General features: G+C 49.9%; 1 protein-coding gene across 2 annotated transcripts in view; it reads right to left on the minus strand.

The window, feature by feature from the left end:
• Nucleotides 1–16,499, minus strand: part of LOC136387724 (saoe class I histocompatibility antigen, A alpha chain-like) — a 106,536-nt gene extending 90,037 nt beyond the window's left edge. The window contains exons 1-7 of one of the 2 annotated variants that reach the window (XM_066359694.1): nucleotides 16,377–16,499; nucleotides 15,863–16,147; nucleotides 15,362–15,637; nucleotides 14,493–14,768; nucleotides 14,258–14,374; nucleotides 13,791–13,823; nucleotides 12,626–13,454 (exon numbers count right to left, since the gene is read on the minus strand). In XM_066359694.1, the coding sequence (XP_066215791.1) occupies nucleotides 13,450–13,454; nucleotides 13,791–13,823; nucleotides 14,258–14,374; nucleotides 14,493–14,768; nucleotides 15,362–15,637; nucleotides 15,863–16,147; nucleotides 16,377–16,440 (1,056 nt within the window). In that variant the 5' untranslated portion in view covers nucleotides 16,441–16,499 and the 3' untranslated portion in view covers nucleotides 12,626–13,449. Of the gene's footprint in view, nucleotides 1–12,625; nucleotides 13,455–13,790; nucleotides 13,824–14,257; nucleotides 14,375–14,492; nucleotides 14,769–15,361; nucleotides 15,638–15,862; nucleotides 16,148–16,376 lie in introns of those variants that run through there. The other variant, XR_010748149.1, reaches the window with a different exon arrangement.
• Nucleotides 16,500–26,288: the final 9,789 nt, after the last annotated feature.

Raw genomic sequence — 26,288 nt, forward strand, 5'->3', positions numbered from 1 at the left:
ACACTTGTCCTTATGGAATTCCTCCCTAAACCCACATCCCAACCTAATCATGACAAAACATCAAACAAACCTACAGTGAGAGACATTCTGCTAATTATCTGCTCGGGATCCTTCAAATCTCTCAAGGTCATGAGAACGGGGAAAACTGTTCAGCAGATCAGAGGAGACTAAGGAGACACAACAACTTAGTGCATTCAGGTTCCCAGATTTGATACCTGAACAGAGAAAGAACTTTAGTGGAAGAAGTGGTGACATTCAAAGAATGTCTGTAGCTCAGCTGACAGTGTGTCCAATGTTAAATCGCTGAGTTTCTTAGTCTCAGCATGACTCTGTTACATGTTAACATTAAGGGAAGCTGAGTGATGGGCTCACGGGAGTTCTATTTTCTACCTTTACAACTGCTGTGTATATTGAACACTACTCAAAAATACTTTGCAAAAGTGAAATGAAATGGACAAGTCCAAAAGAACTATATTTATGTAAGAAATTGAATCACTTTCTGACCAGGCGGTGGCTCTGTGAACAGAGAATCAAGGTTCAAAACCCCAATGTCGCCGATTGAGCATTGGATGATAGACATGACGCCATTGTCGCTGGCTTGAACCCAAGTGACCTTGAAACCCAAGGTCACTGCATCGAGGAAGCATCACTCACTCTGCTATAGCCCTCTGGTCACAGCACATATGAGAACTCAGTCATTGAACAACTAATGTGCTGCAACAAAGAATTGATCCTTCTCGTCTCTCTCCCTTCCTGTCTGCCTGTCCCTGTCTGTCCCTCTCTCCGACTCTCTGTCTCTGTCAAAAAAATAAAAAGAAAGAAAGAAAAGAAAGAAGGAAAGAAATTGAATCACTGATGAGTAGAATTCCAAAACAGAACGCACCAAGCCCCAGTGGGGTCACTGGTGAATTCCACCAAATGTCGGGGGAGAAATTATACCAATTCTCCACAGTCTCCTTCAGAACATGGAAGGGGAATACCTCCCACTCATTCTGTGAGGTCAGCATTGTCCTAATACCAACACCAGACACACATTACAGGAAAACTGCAGACTGACATCTGTCATCAACACAGGCATAAACATCCTCAACAAAATATCAGCAAATCAAGCCCACAGTGTATAAGGAGAACTGTTCATCACAGCCACGTGGGATCTATCCCAGGTGTGCAAGGCTAGTTCAACATTTGAGAAAGTATTACCGCAGCAATTTTCAATCATTTTCATCTCTTAGCACACATAAACTAATTACTTAAATTTTGCCATACACCAAAAAGTATATTTTTTGCCAATCTGACCAAAAAATACGTATGATTTTGATTCATTCACACTGGATGGATTACTATTGTTGTGTTGGCTGTTGTCATTGTTTTTATTTGACAATTTAGGAGAAAAAAGGTCTGTGCCCCTGACAAAATAGTCAGCAACCCGATCTTTTAAAGATTCCTGAGTCACACCGATTGAAAATAGCTGCTCTTTACTTTATGCCAAAGGAAGAGTTAGACCAAAATGTCCCCTCTCTTCACCTTCACAATAGTTTACCACAAAACATAACACCCGCAGTCTGTGTGGATAGTGGAAATAGGACTGCTGTGAGAAGGAGAGCTGTGTGTGTGGCTGTGAGCCTTTCTAACCAGAGGCACGCCTGTCCCACCCTGTGTCCCTAGGACGGGGGGGCTGGGCGGCCAGATGGATGCAGACCTAGAGGACAAGTCTGTCTCTTCTATGTGTTGATGCATTAAAAAGGGTTAGCTTTTTAGACCCTGGCCTGTTGGCTCAGTGGTCGAGTGTCGGCCTGGCGTGTGGAAGTCCCAGGTTGATTTCCCAACCAGGGCACACAGGAGGAGTGCCCACCTGCTTCTCCACCCTTCCCTCTCCTTTCTCTCTACTCTCTCTTCCCCTTCCTGCAACCAAGACTCCATGGGAGCAAAGTTAGCCCGGGCGCTGAGGATGGCTCCATGGCCTCAAACTCAGGTGCTAGATTGGTTGCAATGGAGCAATGCCCCAGATGGGTAGAGCATTGCCCCTTGGTGGGCATGCCTGATGGATCCCTGTCAGGAGCATGAGGGAATCTGTCTCTCTGCCTCCCCGCTTCTCACTTCAGAAAAAAAAAGAAAGAAAGAAAGAAAGAAAGAAAGAGGCTTAGCTTTTTAATTTTGGTCCAGGTCTCTTTATTCTTGTATGAAAATAAAAGAATTTACATTTATTATATGCCATTTCTAAACTTGAGAATTCTGACCTGAATGTGATATCTAAATGGTAGTGAAAACAGCATGCTCCTAACAAGTTTCATGTTGACTCAGTGCTGTGTGAATACGGGTTGGACAGCCCAGAATCACGGTCTGCTCGTCCTCGAATAACCGAGAACAACCGTCCCCGAGCTCCCTGGGTGAAGGCAGCAAACATGCCCACGGGGCAGCCCAGCAACACACAGCAGGTTCCGGGAGGCCCTGTCCAAGGTGCCCCCTCCCCAGTAGCTGGGAGACCCCCGTTTCCTTCTTATCTATGAATAAACCACAGTGAGCTTCTTCATTGAGTCCCAGAGTTTACCAAAATCCTCAGAAACAAAAGGCGACACGGAGACGACTGGGTGCACATTCTTAGGAGAAGCAGACGAGGACACTGAGTTTCCTTGTCCTTGGAGTTAAACAGAAGGGAGCTGGGAGGGAGGACCCCTGAGAGAACTGTGGGCAGGAACAGAGAGAAGGACGACGAAACTAGTTCCGGGTGAATTATGGCGCCAAGATCCTCCAGGGAAGCTGGGTCTGTCTCAGAACCACCCTCTGGGACTGAGGAAATGCAGAGAAACCCTTGTCCCAAGACACACAAGGTTTTCGGGTCAGACCAGGAGCCTGTGGAGGAACAAAAAACAGTCTAGTTGCAGACCTGTGTTCCTCCAAGTCCACGGAAAGAAAAATCGCGGTGAGAGACTGCGTCCACCTGATGAGAACGGGGTCCCCAGGCCTCCTTCACAGGGCACAGCGTCTGCTGTCCCCTCCCCCACCCCCACCCCCAGGGCAGAGGGTGAGAGCCAGCTCAGGCCTCAGGCTCTTCCCAGCAGGTGCCCCGGAGTCACAGCACAAGGAAGGGGCTTCATCCCTCTGCCACCCCCACTCAGGAAGAACAAGGCTGGAGTCGTCCCTGTTTCTCAAAATCCTCACAAAACGGAAAGGACAGGAGGAAAGAGGATGTATTCAGCCACTAAAAGCACCTCAGACAGTGACATGAACTTCTCCATCCTGGGGTCCTGTCACTGGGACTTCAGTCGGGAGCGGTGTGAAGACTAGTCCAGCACTGAGTGACCCTGCATGAGTCTGAGTCCCTGGAGACCTCGTGTGACTGGCTGGGATGAGGGTTCCCCTGGGGACTCCCCCTCCCTAAGGCCGTCTTGTCTCCCCTCCGTCTGATTTCAGGGGCCTCCGGCTGTCTGGGGCATTGCTGTCTCGTGTCTGTCCCTTAGGTGAGACAGGGGAGTGGTCAGGAGATGGACACACCTCGCCCCCCTCCCAGGCGTCCTGACTGTCCTTGCTCCACAGACGCAGGAAGGTCTCGCTGCAGGAAGCGGAGCCCCAGCTCAGAGCCTGAGACGCGGCCGGCACCTTGCTCCACGCAGAACAGACCCAGGATCAGGCTCCCGTCCGCCTGCTGCAGACGCTCAGGGACAGTGACTCTGCACCTGATGTAAAACTCCAGCACGGGGACAGTGAGGGGCACAGGCCTCGGACAGGGAGTGCGTTTAGAAAGGGCCCCGCGTTCTGGACTTAGGCTGTGACCTCACACAGCGCGTCCTGGCTCCGGCCCGTCCTGGCAGATGGACATTTATTCCAGGGTCTCGTCCCGGTCGGGACGCCCCTCTCCGTGCTGGACGTCTGGTGGCGAGGCAGGAGGAGGACAACAGACGCCCGTGTGCGCGGGTGTGTGTTCCGGTTTAGCGACCTAAACACTCGGGGTTGCCTTGTACGTCAGACCAGGAGTGGGAACCCTTCCACACAAACACGTCCCTACTTCTTCTCCCCGTGGATCTCCCACGGGACGGGACAACACCGCATCCCTGAGACCCTGGGGGGCTGGAGCTAACTCCTTCTCTCCGCAGGAAGCTCTCTCAGGCGGGTCTAGACGCCAGGCAGGGAAACAGGCTGCAGGTAAAACCCCTCCAAGCACCCATGCCTAACTCCCCCACGAGTGTCTTGGTCTCTGTCGCCCCCTGGCGCCTGCGCCCGGCCCCGCCCGCTAGAGAATGTCATCAATGCACAGATTACTGCCTGCTGGTCCTGCGAGCACACAGAATGTTGTCCTTGAGAAGTCAATGACACTCAGCCCCCTGTGAAGCCCTCCCAGGCCTGAGTCACGTGGACCGAGGCTCCACCACAGTGGGTGCAGCAGTGAGACCCCAGGATGGGGCTCAATTGCGGTGTTGCCATCAGTGGGACACAGCAGAAGGGGTACTGAGGTGAGAGCGCCCGCCTTTCTTCAGTGTGGGGGCAGCTGGGTGGTCACTCAGCCTGCAGCGAGGGGCAGGTGCCCGGTGTTCCTAGAGCCGCCTCTGGTCCCCCGCTGAGCCCACCTGCACAAACCAAATGACACGTTCAGTGTGAGCAGGACACGCTCACATTAAGGCCAATCACTGCCATCCGCAGGGACTCTTGTTAATAAGACAATGGAGTTGGTCAATAACTGGAGCGGAGGGCAGACCCCAGGGAGCCCTGAGTGGTCCCCCAAGCACCGCTGGCCTCGTGGCCATCGCCCCCTGGAATAAGCCGCAGCCGCCCAGCCGGTTCATTCCCGTCACTGCGACCACAGGCAGCAAGGCCTGGACCCAACACCACTGGCCGCAGCCACCCACAGCCCTTTGGGTACAAAGCCAGGCACCACCAGGAGCAGCAAGGAGCAGTAATGTCCCATGAGTGCACGTGCCGGAGAGGAGGGGACAGGAAGGTCATCACAGGGAGGTTTTGGGAAAAGTGAAATGGTTCAGTGTAAAGAACGGATGTGGTCTCATCAGCAGGAATGCCACCAAGGAGGATGCATCTGCACAGCAGACTGCCCTGAGGAGAGTGACCCCAGGGAGCGTCACCATGGGGTAGGAGATGGACAGACTGGGGAGCTCGCTGCTGGTGAAGGAGTAAAGGGTGCGGAGGCCGCACATGTCACAGCCCTCCCTCCCCCTGGCATCCAGCGCAAGGCAGGAAACGTGCCGCAGACCGGACCCAGTACAGACGCTGTCCACGTGGCAGGGGTCCTCCGCTCCGTCACCTGCAGAATGACCAGAATGGTGGACAGGGGAAAAGCATGAGACACCAGAGAACGGGCTGAAGGCCAGGCCCAACAGCACCGACCCTCCCGCAGGTGAGGGTTCCCACCTACCCCATGCGGGCACCCGGTGGGCGTGGACCTCAGTACTCGTCCACCTGCAGGGAGAAGGGATGCGGGGCGCTGACAACCATGGGGCAGGAGAGCAGGGGGACCAGTGAGCAGAGTGGGTATCGGGGCTACGGCCACGTTTCCGCAGGGCCCCCCTCACCACAGAGCCTGGAGAGGCCAGCGACGCTGAAGACAAGGACAATCAAGGAGAGGAGACCCAGGGTCAGCAGCCACCTCCATGCCACTGCTGGGGCGACTTCAATGACCAACACAGACGCCCAGAAAACCCTAAACCACAAGGCAGCAAGGAGACAGAAGCAGCCCGTCCACCAGCTGAGAACTCCCTGCTCTGGGGCCGAGCAGGGCGGGCTGAGTGAGTGCGGGCTGACCTTCTCTGCCTCATCGGGTCAGTCAGCAGCAAGAAGACATGGACACGGAGTCCCAGCAACAAGAAAGGAGCAGAGGATTGGAGCTGAAGACCTGAGGGCTGGCTTTGTGTCCATCCGCCAGATAACTAGAACCATCTGCATCATCTATGCAGCACGGGGGGTTTTGTCGTTCTTGTTGTTTTTACCTAAAGATGTCTCTCTTTGGGCATGACAAACGTGCTTTTAAAAAAAATGAAAAAAGAAAGAGCCTGATTTTTCTCAATGCACCTTTAAAAGTTTATAAATTGTTTCATATCTGGCCAAGCAGAGATTTTTAAAGAACCTCATTTTTATTTTGTAATAAAAATTATACAAATTGATTCTTTCTAGAAAGTCTGCAAACTACAAGCACTTGTTCATAAAGGTCTTAAATAATACTGATAATTTTTTTAAAAGACCATCTCCTAACTTTCCCTGAAAATTATCCCCGGACTTACATCTGAGGGTTTGGATTCCAGGCAGGAGGTGGTTTGGGGTGTAGACCTTGCTGACCCAGAGGGGGCCCTGAAGGACGGGGTCCCACAGGCAGGAGACCAAGGGCAGCTCTGAGGAGCAGATGAGTCCTGATGGGAGAGGACAGACGGGCAGAGCTAAAGCCACCTCAGTTTACCACCCAGAAGTGTTTGCAATGTATTCCCAAGCCTTTAGAAAATTAATATAAAATAGATATAACAAAATTTACCACTTTTTTTTACCATTGTAAAGTGTACAATTCAATGGCACTTAGTGCACAGACAGTGTTGTGCAACCATCACCACGATTTAGTCTCAAAGCAATTTTGTCCCCCAAGAAGGAAGTCACTTACCCACTAATCAGTCACCCCCATCCCCACTGCCCCGTCCACGGAGTCACTGATCTGCTTTCTGTCTCCCTTTGCCTCTTCTGGATATTTGATGTAAATGGAATCAGACCACACGGAGCTTTTGTGTCTGGCTTCTTTCACTATCACAGTGTCTTCAAGGTTCATCCATGCTGTAGTATCGGTGAGTACTTCATTGTTTAAATGTTCAAATCATATTGCACTTAATGGTTATACCTCCATTTCTTTATCCATTTATCAGCTGATGGACACCTGTGCACTGTATTGTCTTGTAAATCATGTGGGGAAAGTAGCTACCAATAAAAAAGCAACAGTACTGGCCTCTATGGTTAGCTGTGCAGCTCCATGTACTATTCTTTATTTCTTCATCTAGTTTGAAATCACTTTTTAGTGTCCTTTTGTTTCAGCTTACAGGGATCCTTCCAGCATTACAGGTAGGTAAGATGAACTTCCTCAGCTTTTGTTCACCTGGGAATGACTTCATTACATTTTTACTTCTTTTTTAAATTTACTTTTTAATTTTTCTGTTACAGTTAACACACAATATTATAATAACTTCAGGTGTGCTGCCTAGAGATTGGACATTTATATCACTTCCAAAGTGATCACCCTGGTAAATCTAATATCAACCTGGCACCATACAAAGTTATTACAATATTATTGACTGTATTCTCTATGCTGTACTTTAAATCCCTATGACTATTACATAACTACCAATATGCACTTATTAATCCCTTCACCTTTTCACCAGACCCCTACCACCCGCCACCAGAACAAAATGTCCTTTATATCTATGGGTTTATTTCTTTTGTTTGGTTAGTATTTTCCTTTGTTTGTTTAGATTTCACATATGAGTGAAATCCTCTGGCAATTATCTTTCTGTCTGACATATTTCTTTCAGCACAATATGCTCTAGGTCCATCCATGTTGCTGCAGATGCAGAAATTACATTCACTTTTATGTCTGGGTCATATTCCATCCTGTATTTACACCACTTCTTCTTTATCCATTCCTCTACTGGTGGACACTGCCTAGGTCACTTCCATACCTTGGCAATTCTAAATAATGCTTCAATGAACATATGGGTTTCCTCAGATACACACCCAGAGGTGGAATTGCTGGGTCCTTCTTTGTAGCCTTTGTTTTAAAGTCTATTTTCTCTGATACAAGGATTGCTACCCTAGCTTTTTTTCTTTTCATTTCCATTTTCATGAAATACTGTTCTCCATCCCTTTTCTTTCCATCTCTGTGTGTCTTTTGATCTGAAGTGATTCTTCCTGGTGAACAACATATATACAGGGTTTTTTTTTCTTATCCATTCAGCTACCATATTTCTTTCAATTGGAGCATTTAATTTTACATTTGAAGCCATTATTGATAAGTACATAGTTATTGTCACTTTATTATTCATACATGTATTCCTTTCTCCTGCATTTTCTTATAGAAGTCCCTTTAATATTTCTTGTAAAACAGTTTGGAGATGATAAACTCCATTAGGTTTTCCTTTAAGGGTTTCCTTTTGGGGGAAGCTCTTTGTCTGTCATTTGAGTCTAATGATAGCTTTGCTGGGTCAAGTAATCCTGGCTGTTGGTCCTTGCTTTCTGACTTTGTCTATTTCTTGCCAAGCCTTTCTGGCCTGCAATATTATTATTGCAAAACCTGCTGATAATCTTATGGGAGCTTCTTGTAGATAACTGTCTTTCTCTTATTGCTTTTAAGATTTTCTCTTTGTTTTTCACATTTGGCATTTTAATTATGACGTGTTTCTGTGGACCTCTCTGGGTTTCTCTTGCTTTGAATTTTTTGGGCTTCCTGGATTGTATGTCTATTTCCATCATTAAGTTAAGAAAGTTTTCAGTCATTATTTCTTCATATAGGCTTTTTAATGCCTTGCTATCTCTCTTCCTTTCTCTGTCTGTCTCTCTCTTCCTTGTAGTACATCAATGATGTGTATGTTGTTATGCTTGATGATGTCCCAAAGGTCCCTTAAACTATCCTCATTTTTCAAAATTCTTTTGCTGTTCTGATTGTATCGTTTTGCTAACTTGTATTCCAAATTGTTGATTTAATTCTTTGTTTTATCTAATCTACTGTTGACTTCATTAATGTATTCTTTATTTTGGTTACTGTGTTAGCCAGGTTGATGGACACTCAGCTATGGTCCCATATGTCCCTGCACGGTTGGGCCTCAGCAAAGGAACAATGACTCCTGCCAGCACTTCTGTCTGGGAGAAAGCTGACATTATTTCTTCAAATACTTTTTCTTTAAAAAAAAATATTTTTTTATTATTAAGTCAGAGGCAATGAGGCAAAGACAGACACTCGCATTTGCTCCAACTGTGATCTACCCGGCAGGAAGCTACCAGGCGATGCTCTGCCTGTCTGGGCCGCTGCTCCACTGCTCTGCAACTGAGCTATTTTAGTGCCTGAGGTGAGGCCATGGAGCCATCCTCTGCACCTGGGGCCAACTTTGCGTGAACCAGTAGAGCCATGGCTGTGGGAGGAGAAGAGATAGAGAGAGGTGAGAGGGAGAAGAGGTGGAGAAGCAGATGGTTGTTTCTCCTGTGTGCCCTGACCAGGAATCAAAACCAGATGCCAGGCCGACACTCTCCTGCTGAGTCAGCTGCCCAGGGCCTGCATACTTTTTATAGTGCTTTCTCTCTCTCATCTGCTTTGGGAATTCCCATGATATGTACATTGGTGTGTTCATTGATAGCTCACTGGCTTCTAAGGTTCTGTCATTTTTACTTATTCTTTCTTTGTTTCTGCTCCTCAAACAGCATAATTTCAATGAGCTTACCTTGAAGTATTCTGGTTCTCTTTCTGCATATTTAAATCTGCTGTTGAAACCCTCTGGTAAAATTCTCATTTTAGATATTGTACTTTTCAGCTCCATGACTTCTTGATTTCTTTCTGAAATTTCTATCAATTAATACTCTCTATGTGGTTAAGGATACCTTTCCTGGCTTTCTTTACTTTTACGTCCGTGGTCTCCTTTAACTCTTTGATTACACTTATGAAACTTGATTTAAATTCTTTCTCTAGTAATCCAAATGTTTGGGCTGCCTCAAGAATAGTTTGTCAGTTTCATTTTTTTTGCCTATGAATGGGCTATACTTTCTGATTTCATTGAATGTTTCATGACTTTTGTTAAAAAAAAGACACTAGATATAAAAAAAGTTATTACACAATAACTCTAAAAACCAGATTTGTCCCCCTTCCCTGGTCATTGGTTTTCTTGTTCATTGTGAATTATAGTTGGTTATTTAGTGACTTTTCTAAACTATTTTCATATGGATTGTATTCTTAATTTGTGGTCATGCTAGTCTCTGTGCTGTCAGTGTAATGACAGCTAAAGATTTAACAGAGATATATTTAAATATCTGGAGAAGCAAAGAAAAATACACAACACCTCTCAGTTCTTGGACCTGCGCTCCGTGTGTGTGAGTTGGGACATGCCTTCAACAATCATCTGTACCACTTACAGCTCTTGCTTTACCTGTAATTCCTGCTTATGTAGAGATTGAAATCAGCCAGAGGTCTGATCACATGGCTCTCTCAGGTCTTTTCTGATCACATGCCCCACACTGGGCATGCCCATGGCCCTCTAGATTCCTAAGAAGATGTGAGAGTCGTCACAGCCCTTCCAGCCCAGGGCTCCTCACTCCCCCGCTCTATCTCCCATTCTCCACGTCCATTATTGGCCCCATCTGATGTGTTTTGTCCTGGACACAGCTGCTGGTTCCTTGACGTGGAATAGTTTTTGCAGATGGTCTTTACCTTAGTCCATTCTCTACCCAGAGAGAGTTCTGAGTTAGAAAAAATAAAGAGAAGGCATTTACATCCATCCTGCAAGGATCCACCTGACAGATCAAAACCTATTCACAGTCAGACAAACATGCAAGTAACACGAGGGCCTGAACTCGAAGACTTGTGTCAGAGTGAGGACTGTCTAGTGGGGTGGAGTCCCGAGTGTGTGGGGTCTGATGCTAAGTCAAGGTAGTTTGCACAGGAATTGTGTTGAATTGTAGGAAACACAGTTGGTGTCTGAGAATCAGAGAACTGAGTGAGGGGAGGAAAAAGCCCTCACCATCCCACAAAGAAATTCAGAGTAAGAGCAAGCAAGTCACTTCTACCTGGGATGTCACTTACTGGTCACTTGTTCTCCAGCCAAACTGGAGTGCCTACAAAGTCCCAGAAGGTTCTACTCTCAAATCTGTGCTCCAAGATTTGAAAATTTATTTCTCTTCCTGCCTCACCCCAGCACCTGAACTGTCTTCCCACATGAGGAGAATTCCACACATAAAGAGTCTGGTGGGAGACAGAGACCACGTCCCTCCATAAAAGAGAGAAACTCATGTCCCCAACATTAGTGCAACTGGCCGCTGCATGAGGCTCCACCAGTCAGGTGACCAAATACCAGACTCTGCCTCAGGACATGGTGACACAGAGCGGCTGGGACTGTGCAGAGTGCACTGGGCAAGGGTGGCGGGAGTGGCAGACACAGCAGTCCTGGCCGCAGGACCAGGGTCCAGCATCAGGGAGTCAGGGGTGTGAGCAGTGACATGTGCCCAGCAGCAGGGCAGTGGTTCCTGTGTGGGACCCGACCTAGGCTGGACTGTGGGTCTGCTCCTGGCTGTGTGGCTTCAACCTGGTCTGTGGTTTTTCCCCAAACACTATTAGATCCCAATATCATGTATATGCTGCTTTATATCTGAAGTAGAAACACTTGGGATTCCACTGTTTTCAGTAAGAAATCCATGACGGGAACAGTTTCAGAGAGCAAGTGTCCAGAGATTTTATTACCCTGACCCGGGACCACTTCCTAAATCTTCCCCCTGACTCTGCCCCACGGCAGAGAGAATGACATGTAACTCCCAACATCACATCTTCTTAAACACCCCCAGGCCCTCCCAGACCCACCGTCCCTGAGAATTAGGCTCCAGACCAGGAATCACCGTGTAACCAGCCCTGCAGGTGAGGCTGACACACAGCCCTGTGGGGACCCTGGTCTGGGTTCCTGCTACTAAACGTGTGACCTGAGACCAGCAGCATCAGCACCGACCTTGTTATAATCCAGACTCTCACACTCTGCTCCCGATGGTCTGAGTCTTAACAAAATGGCAGGTGACCCCTGCGCACAGGGAAGTCTGGGACTCCGTGGTCGTCATGCCTTCTAGACGCGGAGACAGAACTGTGCCGTCGGCTCTGGTGTGTGTCTGAGCAGATGGCTCAGCACTGGGTCCTGGTCAGTCCTTCCTCCTTTGTCTTCTGCAGCCATCACTGCCTGGGACTCCTCCTCTGTCCTCAAAGCTTTAAATCTCTCTCTGTGTCATCTCCCAAGTCTGTTTCTCCAGCCGACATCTCTCCTCATTTCCAGACTCATCTGTCCAGCTGCCAATCGGACGACTCCCTTGTATTTCTAACAGACGTCTCAGCTCCACCATCTCGTACAATGAACGCCTGTGATGTCCCCTCAGATATGCTCCTTCCAGAGCCTCCCCATCTCCACTGACAGCAACTCCGTCTACTTCCATCCTCTGAGATTTTCTATGACCTTGACTCCTCTGACACCCCAGATCAACCCATGAGGAAGCAGGGACACCCAGAGGAGAATGAGACTGGAACCCCAAACAAGGACAAAAACAGTCACACTGCTCCATAGAAACTAAGAAACAACAAATGAAGACCCGGGAGACGGGGGTGGATGGGTGGACTCAGGCCTGGGCCTCGGCTGACTGGCCCAACAAAACCCTTGTTGCTCCCAGACCTGGAAGTGTCCTTTATTAGGATAGTTTACAAGGCCTGGGTGACATGTGAGTCCCTGTGCTCACAGGTCCTGGGGGACAAAGTTCTACTGGAGAGAGAAGGACAAAGGATCAGAGAGGTGACCCACTGCGGAGTGACCGCTTGAAGCCCACGATGCACTGAGCACCGACTGGGCACAGGCCCCGACCACGCTCGGTCCTCACAGCCTCTCCTGTCCCTGCAACAGACTCAGCACAGCAGACACACAGGTTCTGGAAAATTCTCAGTGCTTCCATTTATTTCCTCTCAAACTTTAGGGCCTTCTCTTTTAATTAACCCAACCAACCCCCACAGCAAGAAATGAAAATACATGTTCACAGCTAGAGTTCTTATTTCAATAAGGGGGTAAGAAGCTGCAGCTCAGTGCTCCACGAAGTACACAGACAGGGACGGGGAGGGCCCAGCCCCCCTCTGCTGGACAGGGAAGTGTGGGGAGGGGACCGTGGGGGCATGTTGGAGGAAAGCCAAAGCACCGAGTGACTTTCTGTCCCCATCTGAGAAAGTGAAGGTCCAGACCAAGCACACATTACTGAGGGTGGTCGCCCAGAGAAGGCTCAAGGATGCGATGTTTGGCCCTGGGGAGCTTTCTGCAGGTCAGGAATCAGACAGCAGATGGTGCTGTGTTATGTCTCAGAAAGGGCAATGTAAATCTAAACAGTTTTGCAAAACTAAATAATGAAATTGTACACTCTATTCTGTTAGTTTCTCACGCATGATGTCAGTGTCTGCTTAATAAATGGATAGCTGATCTCTCTAAGGCACCTCAATCCTGGAGAGATTGGGGTCCCCCACTTGCAGTATTGTTGCTGACTCACTCCTTTGCGGCTCCTCTTCATGAGACCCTGAGTAACAACAGCAAACGGGGCAGGAGTGGGCCAGGCTCCCACCTCCTCACACTATGCTGATAGGAATGCAGACACGTTCAGATGCCCTCTGCAGAGACAGAAGTGAGAGGTTCCTGAAGTCACAAACGGGGTTGGTGTGTGTGTGTGTGATGTATCTTCCCTCTCTCAGTTCCTGACAAGGCAGCTGTCTCACGCTGTAGATAAAAATAAACACAAACAAATTCAGCTCAGTCGTTGTAACAGGTGACATTCTCAATAGCTCCCCTCATGCTCAAAATGTTCCAGGGAATCCCCATCACCCAGTCCTGTCCCCTCTGCCTCAACCCCTCCCCACATCACGGTCTCACTATTAGAAGCCGTGAGAGACACATCAGAGCCCTGGGCACTGTCACTGCCTGGGGTAGAACACAACAGGACGTGGTCAGAGCCCCCAGGACAGGAGACTAAAGGAGGAACCATGGGAAGGGGTGTGCCCCATGGCTCCCTTCTGCACTGTCACAGGGTCTCAGGGGTCACCCCTCCATACTCACTGGCAGCCTGAGCATAGTTCCCACCCTTCCCACCTGCGGGAAGAAAACATCCCGTGAGAGACCAGGGAGAAGGCAGCACCATGAGGTTCTAAAGGAAGCCCTAGTTCTGGGCCCCAGAGAAGTTTCTAGAACTGTGACTACAGAACCAGGGCAGGATCAGGAAACCCAAGGAAAGTACATGTGTGAAGACTGGACCAACCTCCCTCTAACAGGTCTGACCTCAGGAGGACCCTCCCCTCTGACCTGTGACTGTGGGCGACCAGGTCCCCATCACCAGACTCATCAAGGTGATAACTTTGTCCCTCATGTTCACACGTGTCTCACCAAAGAGTAAGTGTTAGCAAATGGACCCAGACTGCGCAAGCACACGTGTGGGATCAGTACTTCCCATTAATAAAGTGGACACACTTCTTCCTGGGTTTGAAACCCCCTGTGGGACAAGAAACACAGACCCCACCCTTCCCTACCTGAGCGCCTCCTCCTCCACATCACAGCTCCCACCACAGCTCCAGTGACCACAGCTCCAAGGAGGGCCAGGACAGCAACGGTGACCACAGTGGTACTGGTGGCCCGAGGAAGTGGCTCTGGGAAGGAAGGGGAGGTGAGGGCCCTGACCCCGAGGCCACAGCCCTGACCCTGCTGAAGTCCTCCAGAGGCCCCTGCTCCCTGAGAAGAGGCTCTGTGCCCACGTCCCCTCCTCACCCCATCTCAGGGTCAGGGGCTCGGGCAGCCCCTCATGCTGCACATGGCACGTGTAGCTCTGCTCCTCTCCAGGGGGCACCGCCACGGCTGCCCACTTCTGGAAGCTCCCGTCCCCCGCAGGCCTGGTCTCCACAAGCTCCATGTCCTGGGTCAGGTCCTGCCCGTCACGCTGCCAGGTCAGGGTGATCTCCGCAGGGTAGAAGCCCAGGGCCCAGCACCTCAGGGTGACCTCACGGTCAGAGATGGGGTGGTGGGTCACGTGTGTCTTTGGGGGATCTGAGAAGGGTGCAAAATTCAGGACCTTTTCATCCCTCATGGGTCACTCCAGCAGCACTCCTGTGACCATCCTGAGTGTACAGGACAGCTGGGGTGGGGGAGGGAGCACAAAACTCAGACACCAGCCTGGACACAGGCACTTGGGATGATCTCTTAGTGTTCAGAAAGTTCTGGAATCAGAAGGACACAGCCCAAGGTAGGAGGCAGGTATCTGAGGTGAGAAAACAGAATTCCGGTCCAGACCTGGATGGAGGCCAAATGGCTCAGAAAAGCCTGGTCAGACCTCAGAAACACTGGGTGGGGGACAGAGAACAAGGCCTGAGGGAGAAAGTCCCCATGGGTCCCAGGGCCACTGCCAGGGTCAAGGGGAACCGCTGATGGGTTATTTCAGGGTTGGTCTCCCCTCCATCCCGGAGAGACTGCACCTAATTGTCCCTGAGAGAAGGGGGAGTTGGTCTCTGGTCCCGGATCTGAAAACCCAGGGGACTCAATGTCCCCATCCAAAGGAGGGTGTTCTGACCCCGGTCCATTTCCTGTCTCCGTGTAGGAACCGCAGCCCGAGGGGAGAGGACTGAGCCCTAGGACCCTGGTACCGGCGCGCTGCAGCGTCTCCTTCCCCCTTTCCAGTTGAATGCGGAGCCACTCCACGCACTCCCCCTCCAGGTAGTTCCTGTGGTACTTGGCATAATCGAACTGCTCCCAATTGCGCCGGGTGATCTGAGCGGCCGCGCCGTCAGCGGTCCAGGAGCGCAGGTCCTCGTTCAGGGCGAGGTAGTCGGTACCATCGTAGGCGTACTGAGTGTACCCGCGGAGGAGGCGCCCGTCGGGCCCCATTTCGCAGCAGAACATCCCCTGGAGGGTGTGAGACCCTGACCCCGCCCCGCGGTCAGCCCCGCCCACTAGGCCCCGCCCCCGCCCCGACCGCGGGGATTAAACCTAAACCCAAAACGAAACCGGGTCAACGTCCCGTGGGTTCTTCCCAGGTGGTATGTGGGGTCCTGCTGTCACGGGTGGAGTTCAGACCCGGACACTCAGGAGATTCCGGCCCGTCCGTGGGGATGGGGTCGTGACTGGGACCCGCCCGCGTGGCTCACCGTCCTCGCTCTGGTTGTAGTAGCCGCGCAGGGTGTTCAGATACACTTGGAAATTCTGTGCGTAGCCCTTGGCGCGCCGCGTCTCGCGGTCCCAATACTGCGGGCGCTCCTGCTCCACCCACATCTGCTCCATCCACGGCGCTCGCGGTTCCAGCCTCGGGCTCGCGGCGTCGCTGTCGAACACCGAAATCTCCGTGTCGTCCACGTAGCCGACGGTGATGAAGCGGGGCTCCCCGCGGCCGGGCCGGGACACGGCGGTGCTGAAATATCTCAGGGCGTGAGGACCTGGGGGCGGAGAGGGGCTGAGACCCGGCGACACTTCCCGGCCAGGGTCTGGTGCCCGCGGTCTGCGGGACAGGAGGGGAGGGGTCCCAGGAGACGGAAAAGTGGCTAAAAGGGGCATGTGGAAGGTCAGAGCCGGGGATAGTGGACACTCGCCCGCCCGGGGTCCGGCGTCCCCTATGGGCCCCTTGCTCCTCCCCGCAGAGGCCGTTCCCCACCGACCCGCATTCACCTGCCCAAGTCGGGGTCAGGACCAGAGCCCCGGAGAACAACAGGAAGAGGGTTGGGGACCCCATCACCAGCACCCTCAAGGTATAGAGACGGTCTGAGTCGAGTGGGTCGGCGGAGACCTTATAACCCGGGACGCCGAAGAGGCTGATTGGCTTCTCTAGAAACCGTACACCCAATGGGAGTGACCGCTGGCGACTCGTCATCAGTATCCAGGAAGGAGAATCCCATAAAGGCGGTTAGAGGCAGAAGTGAAACCCGGGGAAATGGGGACTCCCCAACGCTGACCTTCCCCGCCCAGACTTCGCCCTCGGGCTGAGACCCTGAGAGCCAGGCCTGGAGCCCGAGACTGTACCCCGACCCCTCCTCCTGCTCTGATAGCTCTTTGTCACCCTGTCTCCCTGAGTCCTGGCCCAGGGGCTGTGTGAGGGAAACAGGGAGAGACCCCCAGGCTGGGCCCCGCCCCTTCCTCCTCTTCTCTTCCCAGAACCCCTTCCCCTGAAATGAACTCCCTGCCTCCCACCGCTTATCTCTCCCCCACCCTGGACTTTTCTAGAAGAAAACTCACCCCAGGGAACCTGATGTCAGAGAGTGAGCTCGCCCTGGGAATGGAGGTGGAGGGACAGGGGTTTCTCTTAACCCTGGAGGAGCTGTGTCTGAAAACACGGGATGGAGATTCTCAGAGACCAGTCTCCCTGTTGTCTGTGAACCCCAGTGGGGAGCACAGTCTTGGAAACCCTGAAATGCAGGAAGCTGATCTGTAAAGAAGTGATTTTGGCCCCTTGGTACAGAAATGTGTCTAACCAGCACTGCAGTCAGACTCACAGAGCTCCTGAATTCCACTTCCCACACAGTGTGTCTGTGACTCGGGATTGTTACATGGTAGAATGATCTTCCTTCAGTAACCCTGAGTTTGTCTGTGAGTCCCTCACGTCCTCAATACACAGAACCCAGGGAAGCCATGTGTCACTGTGCATTTCAACAGGAGCATGTACGTCCTCGAAGTTACAAGTGCTCAATGAGGTCATCCAAATGATGGAGAGAGAGAAGGAAGGTTGTCTGGAGGCGTCCCAGACACAGGGCAGAGTAAGGAAAGTTCAGATGGTGTCAGGGAGCCTGGAGCCTAAGTCAGCCTTCAGAGGGGCAATGGTCCTGCCTCAGTTTCCCTGCTGTTCTCAATCTTTGATGGGATGAAGCCGCTGAGAAACAAGGTCCCAGAGCAAACAGAGCAGCAGATTTGAGAGCACAGCAGCGGGGCCATCAGTCAGTTATGCTCCCTCAGGCTGAGGTCTGGGTGTGCATTCTCACGCTGCCACGTGACCTAGTGGAGGAAAGAATGACGAGAGAGGAAAAGGTCCAGGAGAAGGGATGAGGCCTCGAGCACCAGCACAGGGACGGCTCTGGCTGGGAGTGTGGACAGCTCACCTGTGGTGACGTCTCCAAGTAGACGCTGTTGGAATTCTGTTATAATCGTCTTCTAATGTGTTCAGTTTTCTCAGTGAAGCAGGAAACAAGGTCACTGGCAGTAATGAGATGGGGAAGGAGGGTGGGTGTTTGAGCAGAGGATGGGGGAGACTGAGGGAGCCGTGCAGGGACAGGATGATTGTGGGCAGCAGTGTGGGGCCCCTTGTGGTCTGGGTCATGATGTTAACGTGACAGCATCTATGTGTCTGTGTTGTTCTTTAGTCTCCTGTAGCTGCACGGGGCAGGTGCAGGGAGGGCAGAGGTAGAATTTTCTGGCTGTGAAGTTTTCCAAGCAAGGGTGACAAGGCAAGGAAGACCCAAGGGAGGGATTGAAATGTCTCATGGAATTGAAGATGAGTGAGGAGGGAGGAGAGGACATCGAGGGGTGAGGGACGGTGATTAGATGGTAGGATGATAACCTGGGATCCCAGTGGGCACAAAAAATTGTGGGAGGTGATGTAGCACAGGGTGGTCTCGGGCCTGGGAAACAGGCACATTTATGATGAATGGTTTGCTGATATTACATTACACATGTGATCAAATAATCGCACCAGTGTTTCCAGAGCTTAGGCCGCCCTGCGGGGTGAGTAGGGAGATGGAGGGCAGAGCGTGGGAAGCATGGCATGGAGACTGTGGGAGGGGTAGGTTATTGGCAATGACAAGTCTAGGGGATGACAAGGCAGGGGGGCCCAGGAAGAGCAGAAGGTCATGGAGGAGAGGAGCTCAGGGAAGTGAGGAGCCAGGGACTGAGCATCCTCTGCTGTGTGCATTTTGTCCCTGCTATAAAGTGACCACAAATCGAGTGGCTTTAAACAATAGCCCTTTATTATATCATGGTTTTGCAGGTTACACCTTTTAAATGTCCTCACTGGGCTAGGAATAAGGGGTCAGCAGGTCCCTGCCCTTCACTGGGTCTCTGGAAGAATCCACTGCCAAGCTCATTCACTGTGTTGTCTGAACTCAGATTCCTGCAGATGTGGGACTGAGTCCCTGTTTCCTTGCTGGGTGTCAGCTGCAGCCACCCTGAGCTCCCAGAGGATGTCTTCAGTCCTGGAACGTGGCCCTCACAGCACACACAATCCTTCCCCCAGTGGGACCTCTTTGCCTCCCCTCACCCTCATCTCTCCTGCAGCATCTCTGACTCCAGCCAGAGAAACCTCTCTGCTTTTAGGTTTATGTGACTTGATTGGGCCCAGCCAGGTGATCCAGGATGGTCTCCCTGTCCTAAGGTCCTAACTTTCATTACATCACCAAGTCCCTTTGCCATGTAAGGAAGCCTGTCCACAGGCTGCAAGGATTCAGGCTGGACATCTTTGGGGACCACTGTTCATCCTTCCTCAAGTGATCATGTTGAAATCACTGAGGTCAAGGAGGTGGCACTCTGGGGAGAATGACAGTGAGCCAGGAGCTGAAGAAATCGGGAAATGGCCTGGGGGTCCCCAGGGATTACCTACAATGAGGGGAGTGGGGCTCCAATCTGATGATGGATTAGGGGATGTTAGGGAGGAGAGAGGGGAAAAGTCAAAGCAGTTGAGGAGAAGGACCCCACCCACCTCCAGGCCCAGGGCACAAGGTCTGTGGGAGGGGAGACACCCCATGGCAGGACTTCAGAGGGAGCCGTGTCCTCAGGGAGACCCAGGTCCCTGTCAGAGCTGCAGGTGCAGGAACACCCTGGGAGGACTGTGTGGATTTGGCTGATCCTGGGCTGAGACCTCCGGGGGACACAGTGGGAAGGTTTCAGGAGCTGGGGAGGGGGTGTGAGGGGAGACAGAGTAGGGGTGCACGGAGCCTGTGAGGATGAGCATGCAGGATGTTTGGGGGACCAGGGGTGACTGAGACAGACAGGAGAAAGGAGAGAATGAGTTTCATCCTGGTGGATTCAGGGCAGATGGTGGTGAGTGTGGGAGAGGGAGGTGGGAGGGGCAGGGGTCTGGGGCTCTCACTTGGGCTCTGTCGATGGGGATGAGGAGGTGTGGGGTGGTCAGTGTTAGTTCCAGTATGTGGACCCTTTCATGACCCCATGATTGTTGGGTGGAGTGTTGGAGGAGAGGAGGGTCTTAGAGGATGTGCAGGAGTTCACTCCTAACCCTGAGGGAGGGGCCTGTGCCCACACTGGTCTCAGTGTGACATGTGCTATTGGATGTGTGACTTCTGTCACAAGGGCCCCTTCTGTCCTGATGAGAAGACAGAAGGCCCCCCGGATCTGTGCTTTTAGCCTGCAGCCCCATGTGCATGTCCACACTGTAGACGGTTATGTAGACATTGAGATGTTGTTCCCTAATAAGAGATTATTTCATTTCAAAATCCAAGTTTAAAAAGACTGAGAAATAGGAAATGAAAGAAATGTTTCTACTTCTCAGTTTACGTGGTGTTGCATTTAAGGTGACAGAGAGAGGGGTGGCAGTTGGGGTGGACACTGAGAGAGGACACAGTCCCTGAGCGCTCCTCTTCTCCACGTGAGAGGCTCTGGGGGGATGACACAGAGGACCTTGTGTGACTTTGACACTTCATTATGTTAGGGAATTACAGCTATTTTCTTCAGTGTAACAATAACATTATTTGAAGGAAAATATTATTTTTGAAGAGATGAATATTGAAATGTTTAGGGGTAAAGTTCATGATGTTAGCAGGTTACTTTGAAATATTTTAACAAAAATTATAGCGACATATTATGTAAAGAAAACAGAAAAAAGTTAAGGTGATTAAATCTAGTTTCAAAATATTAAAGTGATTCAATGAAGTTTTTATAAACTTTAGGTATGTTTGAAATATATCATAGTAACTTGAGAAAATTTTTAAATAATGATGCGTAATAACATGGGAAACATTCACAACATGCTGTTGGACGAAAATTAGGCTTTAAGCATCTGCGTGAGGATGTCAGTGTGTGTCTGTGTGTATCTCTGTGTGTGAGTGTGTACGTGTGAGCATGTTTGTATGTGTGAGAGCATGTCCATGTGTTTGAGTGTGTTGCTGTGTGTGTGCATGTCTGTGTGTGTGTTTGTGTGCGAATGTGCCAGGGTTGCACACTCAGTGTGTTGGTGTGCATCCATGAGTGTGGCAGTGTGCGTGTGGCAGTGTGTGTGTGTGTTAGTGTGGTGCACACTCGCTGTGTTGGTGTGCAGCCGTGAGTGTGGCAGTCTGAGTGCACTCACTCATTCATTCACTGAACACACAACAACAGGACATTTCAGGGCAGTGGGAATGCAGCTGTGGACATCACATCCCTGTCCCTGTCCTCACAGAGCTTATGGTCTCAGGAAGAGACAGACAGTAAACAAATAGATACAGTGTAAAGTGTGCTAGTGACCTGGGTGTGAACAAAAGCCCAGCAGTGAGGGGAGAGGGAGGCTGAGGAGACCCAGGCAGGGCAGGGAGGCCCCTCAGGAGGACCTGGGGAGACGGTCAGGGAGGGAGGTGCTGCCTGGTGACAGGTCCTCAGCCCGGGGACAGAGCGCAGGCCACCGCTGTGTCCCCTGGGCCCGGACTGGAGAGGGTCTTACAAATGAGAAGGGTTTACAGTGTGAATCATGCCTGAAAAGGTCATTCAGGCAAACAGAAGCACACGTGGAAGTTCATGCTTCCTGCTCCTCCCCGCTTTCTCTCTTTCTCTCTCCTCTCTCTAAAGATTAATAAAATCTTTAAAGAAATAGTTTCTGTTGAGACATCAACTGACAGACTCATAGGAGCTCCCTTGTAGATCACCGTCTCTCTCTTGCTGCTTTTAAGATTCTCTCTTTGTCTTTAACCTTTGGCGTCTTGATTATAATGTCACTTGGTGTAGATTCATCTTTTTTTTTAAATTTAATTTTATTTTATTATTTACTCATTTTAGAGAGGAGAGACAGAGAGAGAATGGGGGGAGGAGCTGGAAGCATCAACTCCCATATGTGCCTTGACCAGGCAAGCCCAGGGTTTCGAACCGGCGACCTCAGCATTTCCAGGTCGACGCTTTATCCACTGCGCCACCACAGGTCAGGCGTGTAGATTCATCTGGTTTGGGACTCTCTGTGCTTCCTGGACATCAGTGTCTATGTCCTCTGTCAGGTTAGGGACGTTTTGTCTTCCTTCCTTCCTTCCTTTCTTCCTCCCTCCCTCCCTCCCTCTCTGCCTTCTTTCCCTTATTTTTATTCTTTTGAGAGGAGGAGAGAGATGAAAAGCATCAACTTGTCCTTATGTCACCTTAGTTGTTCATTGATTGCTTTCTCATATGTGCCTTGACCACAGGCCTTCAGCAGACCGAGTGACCCCTTGCTCTTGCCAGCGACCTTGGGTCCAAGCTGGTGAGCTTTTTGCTCAAACCAGATGAGCCCGTGCTCAAGCTGGAGACCTCGGGGTCTCGAACCTGGGTCCTCCGCATCCCAGTCCGACGCTCTATCCACTGTGCCACCGCCTGGTCAGGCTCATTGGTTCTTAAAATAAACTGCTCACAAAAATTAGGGGATATTTTATTGCCTCATATTTATTTTGAAATATCCTCTAGTTTTTGTGGGCAGTATAGGTTTTTAGTCCTTTGCTCTCTCTCCTCTCTTTCTGGCACCCCTGTGATATAAATGCTCTTACCCTTGAATTTGTTCAGAGGTCCCTTAAATTCTCTCTCTCTCTCTCTCTCTCTCTCTCTCTGTTTTTCTAATTCACTGTTTTCTGGTACCTTGTCTTTCAAATTCCTGATTCAATTCTCTTTTCATCTATTCTGCTCTTAATTCTATCTAATGTGTTCTTCATTTCAGTGATTGTACTCTTAATATCTGATTCGCTTTTTTTATGGTGTATATGTCCTTTTTTATTTTAACTTTTTGTTGAAGTTCTAAGTTATGCGAGCATCCTCATGGCCAGTGGGTTTTTTGTTTTGTTTTGTTTTTGGTATTTTTCCGAAGTGAGAAGTGGATGGAAGGAAGACAGACAGACTCCCACATGCGCCCAACCAGGATCCACCTGGAATGCCCACCAGAAGGTGATGCTCTGCCCATCTGGGGCATTGCTCTGTTGCAACTGGAGCCATTCTAGCACCTGAGGTGGAGGCCATAGAGCCGTCCTCAGTGCCCGGGCCAACTTAGCTCCAATGGAGCCTTGGCTGTGGGAAAGGAAGAGAGAGACAGAGAAGAAGGAGAGGAGAAAGGGTGGAGGAGTTCCGTGGACCAGCGCAGTTCCTACTAACGGTTCGGAATTAAGGAAACATACTGAGTAAAAAAAAAGGATGGGACCCGGAGGACTCCTCAATGCTGAATGCAATATCCAAGTGCCCCATAGCCCCAGTTTGCTTTATTATATAGCCATATGCAAATCAAGGAAGTCTTTGATACAAAGTTACACATCCAGGCTAAAATAAGAACTCTCCCAAGGCATAAACAGGAATCCTCCCACCATGCATAAGTGAAATCAACCAACATCTGAACAAAGAGAGAGTAAGAGGAAGGGCATGTAAATTGCTTCCAGCAACTTAAGGAAGCAAGTGAAGTGAGTGCAAATACTCAGCATCACAGCCAATATGGAGGTGGAGGGGGGAGAACTCAGCCCTTTGCTAACCCTCGAATCTACAATGGCTTTTTGCCATTTACGGTCCACAACAGATCCCCCTTTTCTTTTTTATTTTTAATTTGTGTGCTGAGATTTGCACTCATCTGATTTCCTAGTTTCCCAGATTCTAATTTGAAGGCAGACTGAAAAAATATAGAACAAACACAAAATTAGTATAGCCAATGCTAACAGATACCCAAACAAACATTCTAATACATTACAGAGATTAAAGCCTTTAAGCAAATTCTTAGCCAATATAACAAGAATCTATAAAAGAGTAATGTCCTTACTTAACATGTTCACCAAGTCCAAGTTGGCACCAACACCATTCCAAATCCCTGCAAATGCAACCCAACCCCAGTTAAGTCCATTAGGAGGTGTCACAGGAGCAGGAGTCCAGGAAACACATCCAGGAAAAGTCCACATGGCACTGGAATTGAGGTCACACTTCCACACTCTGCAGCTAGCGTCCAAGTCCTAATGACCGCTGCTTCTAGCTGGTAATGATTCAGGGAGACTGGAAAAGCCATCTGCAGCATGTGTGAGGTTGGAGCTTCTGTTCTCCTCTGCATGGAGAGATGAGACCAGGGTGCTTTTCCCTGGAGCTCTGCAACTGTGACATGGTAAGGAGAACCCTGGGATATACTAAGTGAGTGGCAAAGGTAAATTTGTAAGTTGGCAAAAAGGAGAAAGAGCTCTAAATTAGGAGTAGGTCTCAGCCTAAAATATGAATGGGTCATTGAGGCAGGAGGAATAAAAGAAACACTATATATTAAACAAAGCAGCAGAAAATAGGACTATCAACACCCACAACAGAGATCTTCGAGGGAAGAATAAAAAACCCGAAAATTCAGGAAGACATGGATAAGTGGCCCTTGTGTAAATGAGATCAGTTTACCTGCTACTTGGAAGAAATACCCTAGGCTCGTCCACAGTGACATAGATGGGGCCCATGGCCCTGGGCACCTTCAGCCTTCAGTGGCAAACCCCAGCATTCTGGGCAAGGTTAGGTCATAGGTGGCTGGAGCAGGGCTGGAAGAGACTGAACCTTCCCTTTAGAGGAGCGAGGGGGCAGCGTACCTTCCAGTGTCCCTTTTTCCTCACAGCAAAGACATGTAAGCCTGGCAGGCTTTGACTTAATGACCTTCCTTTCCACTAATGAAGCAGGGCCCAGATGGAGTCCTATGAGGCCCTGTTGGGGCATTGGAGCCTTTGAGGGTGTATGCCAAGAGCTGGTATTTCACCTGATCTCTTTTGAGCTTTTTCTGCCTGTTGGTCATAATAGACCTTAAAAGCCATGCTCAGAAGATATCGGTGAGGGGTTTGAGGATCCCCATCCGCCTATATAAACCTTTTCCGTATATCTGGAGCTATTTGGAAAAAGACAAAACAGTGTTCTTAGCTGGATCAAATAAAAGAGGGTAGAAGTTTGCAGGAGAAAAAGATTTGGCGTCTCCTGTTCATCAGCATTCAAAAGAAATTTTTTTAAGATAAGGTAGATTTGCAGGAGCTCCGGGATATGACTCTCCGGCCCTAATAAGTCAGCTCAAGAATTTGTCTCAAGCTGCTTCAGGCAGTTAGAAGAATAGGATAAAAATGCTAATTCTGCTTGTCAGGCTGCACTTGGGCCTCACCGCAACAAGGGAGATATACAGTGTGTCCGTAAAGTCATGGTGCACTTTTGACTGGTCACAGGAAAGCAACAAAAGATGATAGAAATGTGAAATCTGTACCAAATAAAAGAAAAACCCTCCCAGTTTCTGTAGGATGATGTGGCAGCATGTGCGCATGCACAGATGATGACTAACACCATGTATACAGCGGAGCAGCCCACGGCCATGCCAGTCGAGATGTGGACAATACAGAGGAAAGTTCAGTGTGTTCTGTGGCTAGCTAAATTCAAATCCGTGACCAAAGTGCAACGTGAATATTGGCGCGTTTATAACGAAGCGCCACCACATAGGAATAACATTACTTGTTGGGATAAGCAGTTGAAGAAAACTGGCAGTTTGGTGGAGAAACCCCATTCTGGTAGCCATCAGTCAGTGATGAGTCTGTAGAGGCTATACGGGATAGCTACCTAAGGAACCCTAAAAAATCTGTGCGTGAGCCCACATCGAACTGCACTGAATAGGTATGAAACTGGGAGAGTTTTCCTTTTATTTGGTGCAGATTTCACATTTCTATCATCTTTCGTTGCTTTTCTGTGACCGGTCAAAAGTGCACCATGACTTTACGGACACACTGTAGAGGACTATATCAGAATATGCACTGATGTTGGGCCTTCATACATGCAAGGTCTTGCTTTTGCCACAGACGTTAAGGCAAGATTTCCAGGGCGATACTTTGATAAAAAGCAGAACAAACGAAACAAGGAAGGTCAGGGAAGTGCTTCTGCCCGTGGAAACTGTTTCCAATGCAGAGGTTCGGGGCATTTTGCTAGAAACTGCCCTGCTCCCCCCGGATATCAGTCTTGGCCTCTCCCTTAAGGACGGCCAGCCCTTAAGGCTCCGGACCTCTGCCCACGCTGTAGGAGAGGGGCAGGTAATTCGGGGAAACAGACAATGGGGCCTCACCAGCCCCATCAAACAATAGGGGCGATGTCGGTGTTTCCTCAGCAAACTCGGATTCTAGCAGGCCAGACATTGCCCAACTGTCCCGGGCAACAGCAGGCAGTGCAGGACTGGACCTCAGTGCCACCTCCCAACTCGTATTAACTCCAGAGATGGGACCTCGAGCTATACCCACTGGACTTTTTGGGCCACTTCCCAGTAACACAGTAGGACTCTTATTAGGCAGAAGTAGTTTAACTATGAGAGAATTCTTTGTTCTTCCTGGAGTAATAGACTCGGATTATACAGGGGAAATTAAAGTAATGGCTCACACTCTGAGGAATATAGTCACTATCTCCCCTGACATGAAAATTGCTCAATCC

The sequence above is a fragment of the Saccopteryx leptura genome, chromosome 1 (assembly GCF_036850995.1).
Source record: "Saccopteryx leptura isolate mSacLep1 chromosome 1, mSacLep1_pri_phased_curated, whole genome shotgun sequence".
Taxonomy (NCBI): domain Eukaryota; kingdom Metazoa; phylum Chordata; class Mammalia; order Chiroptera; family Emballonuridae; genus Saccopteryx; species Saccopteryx leptura.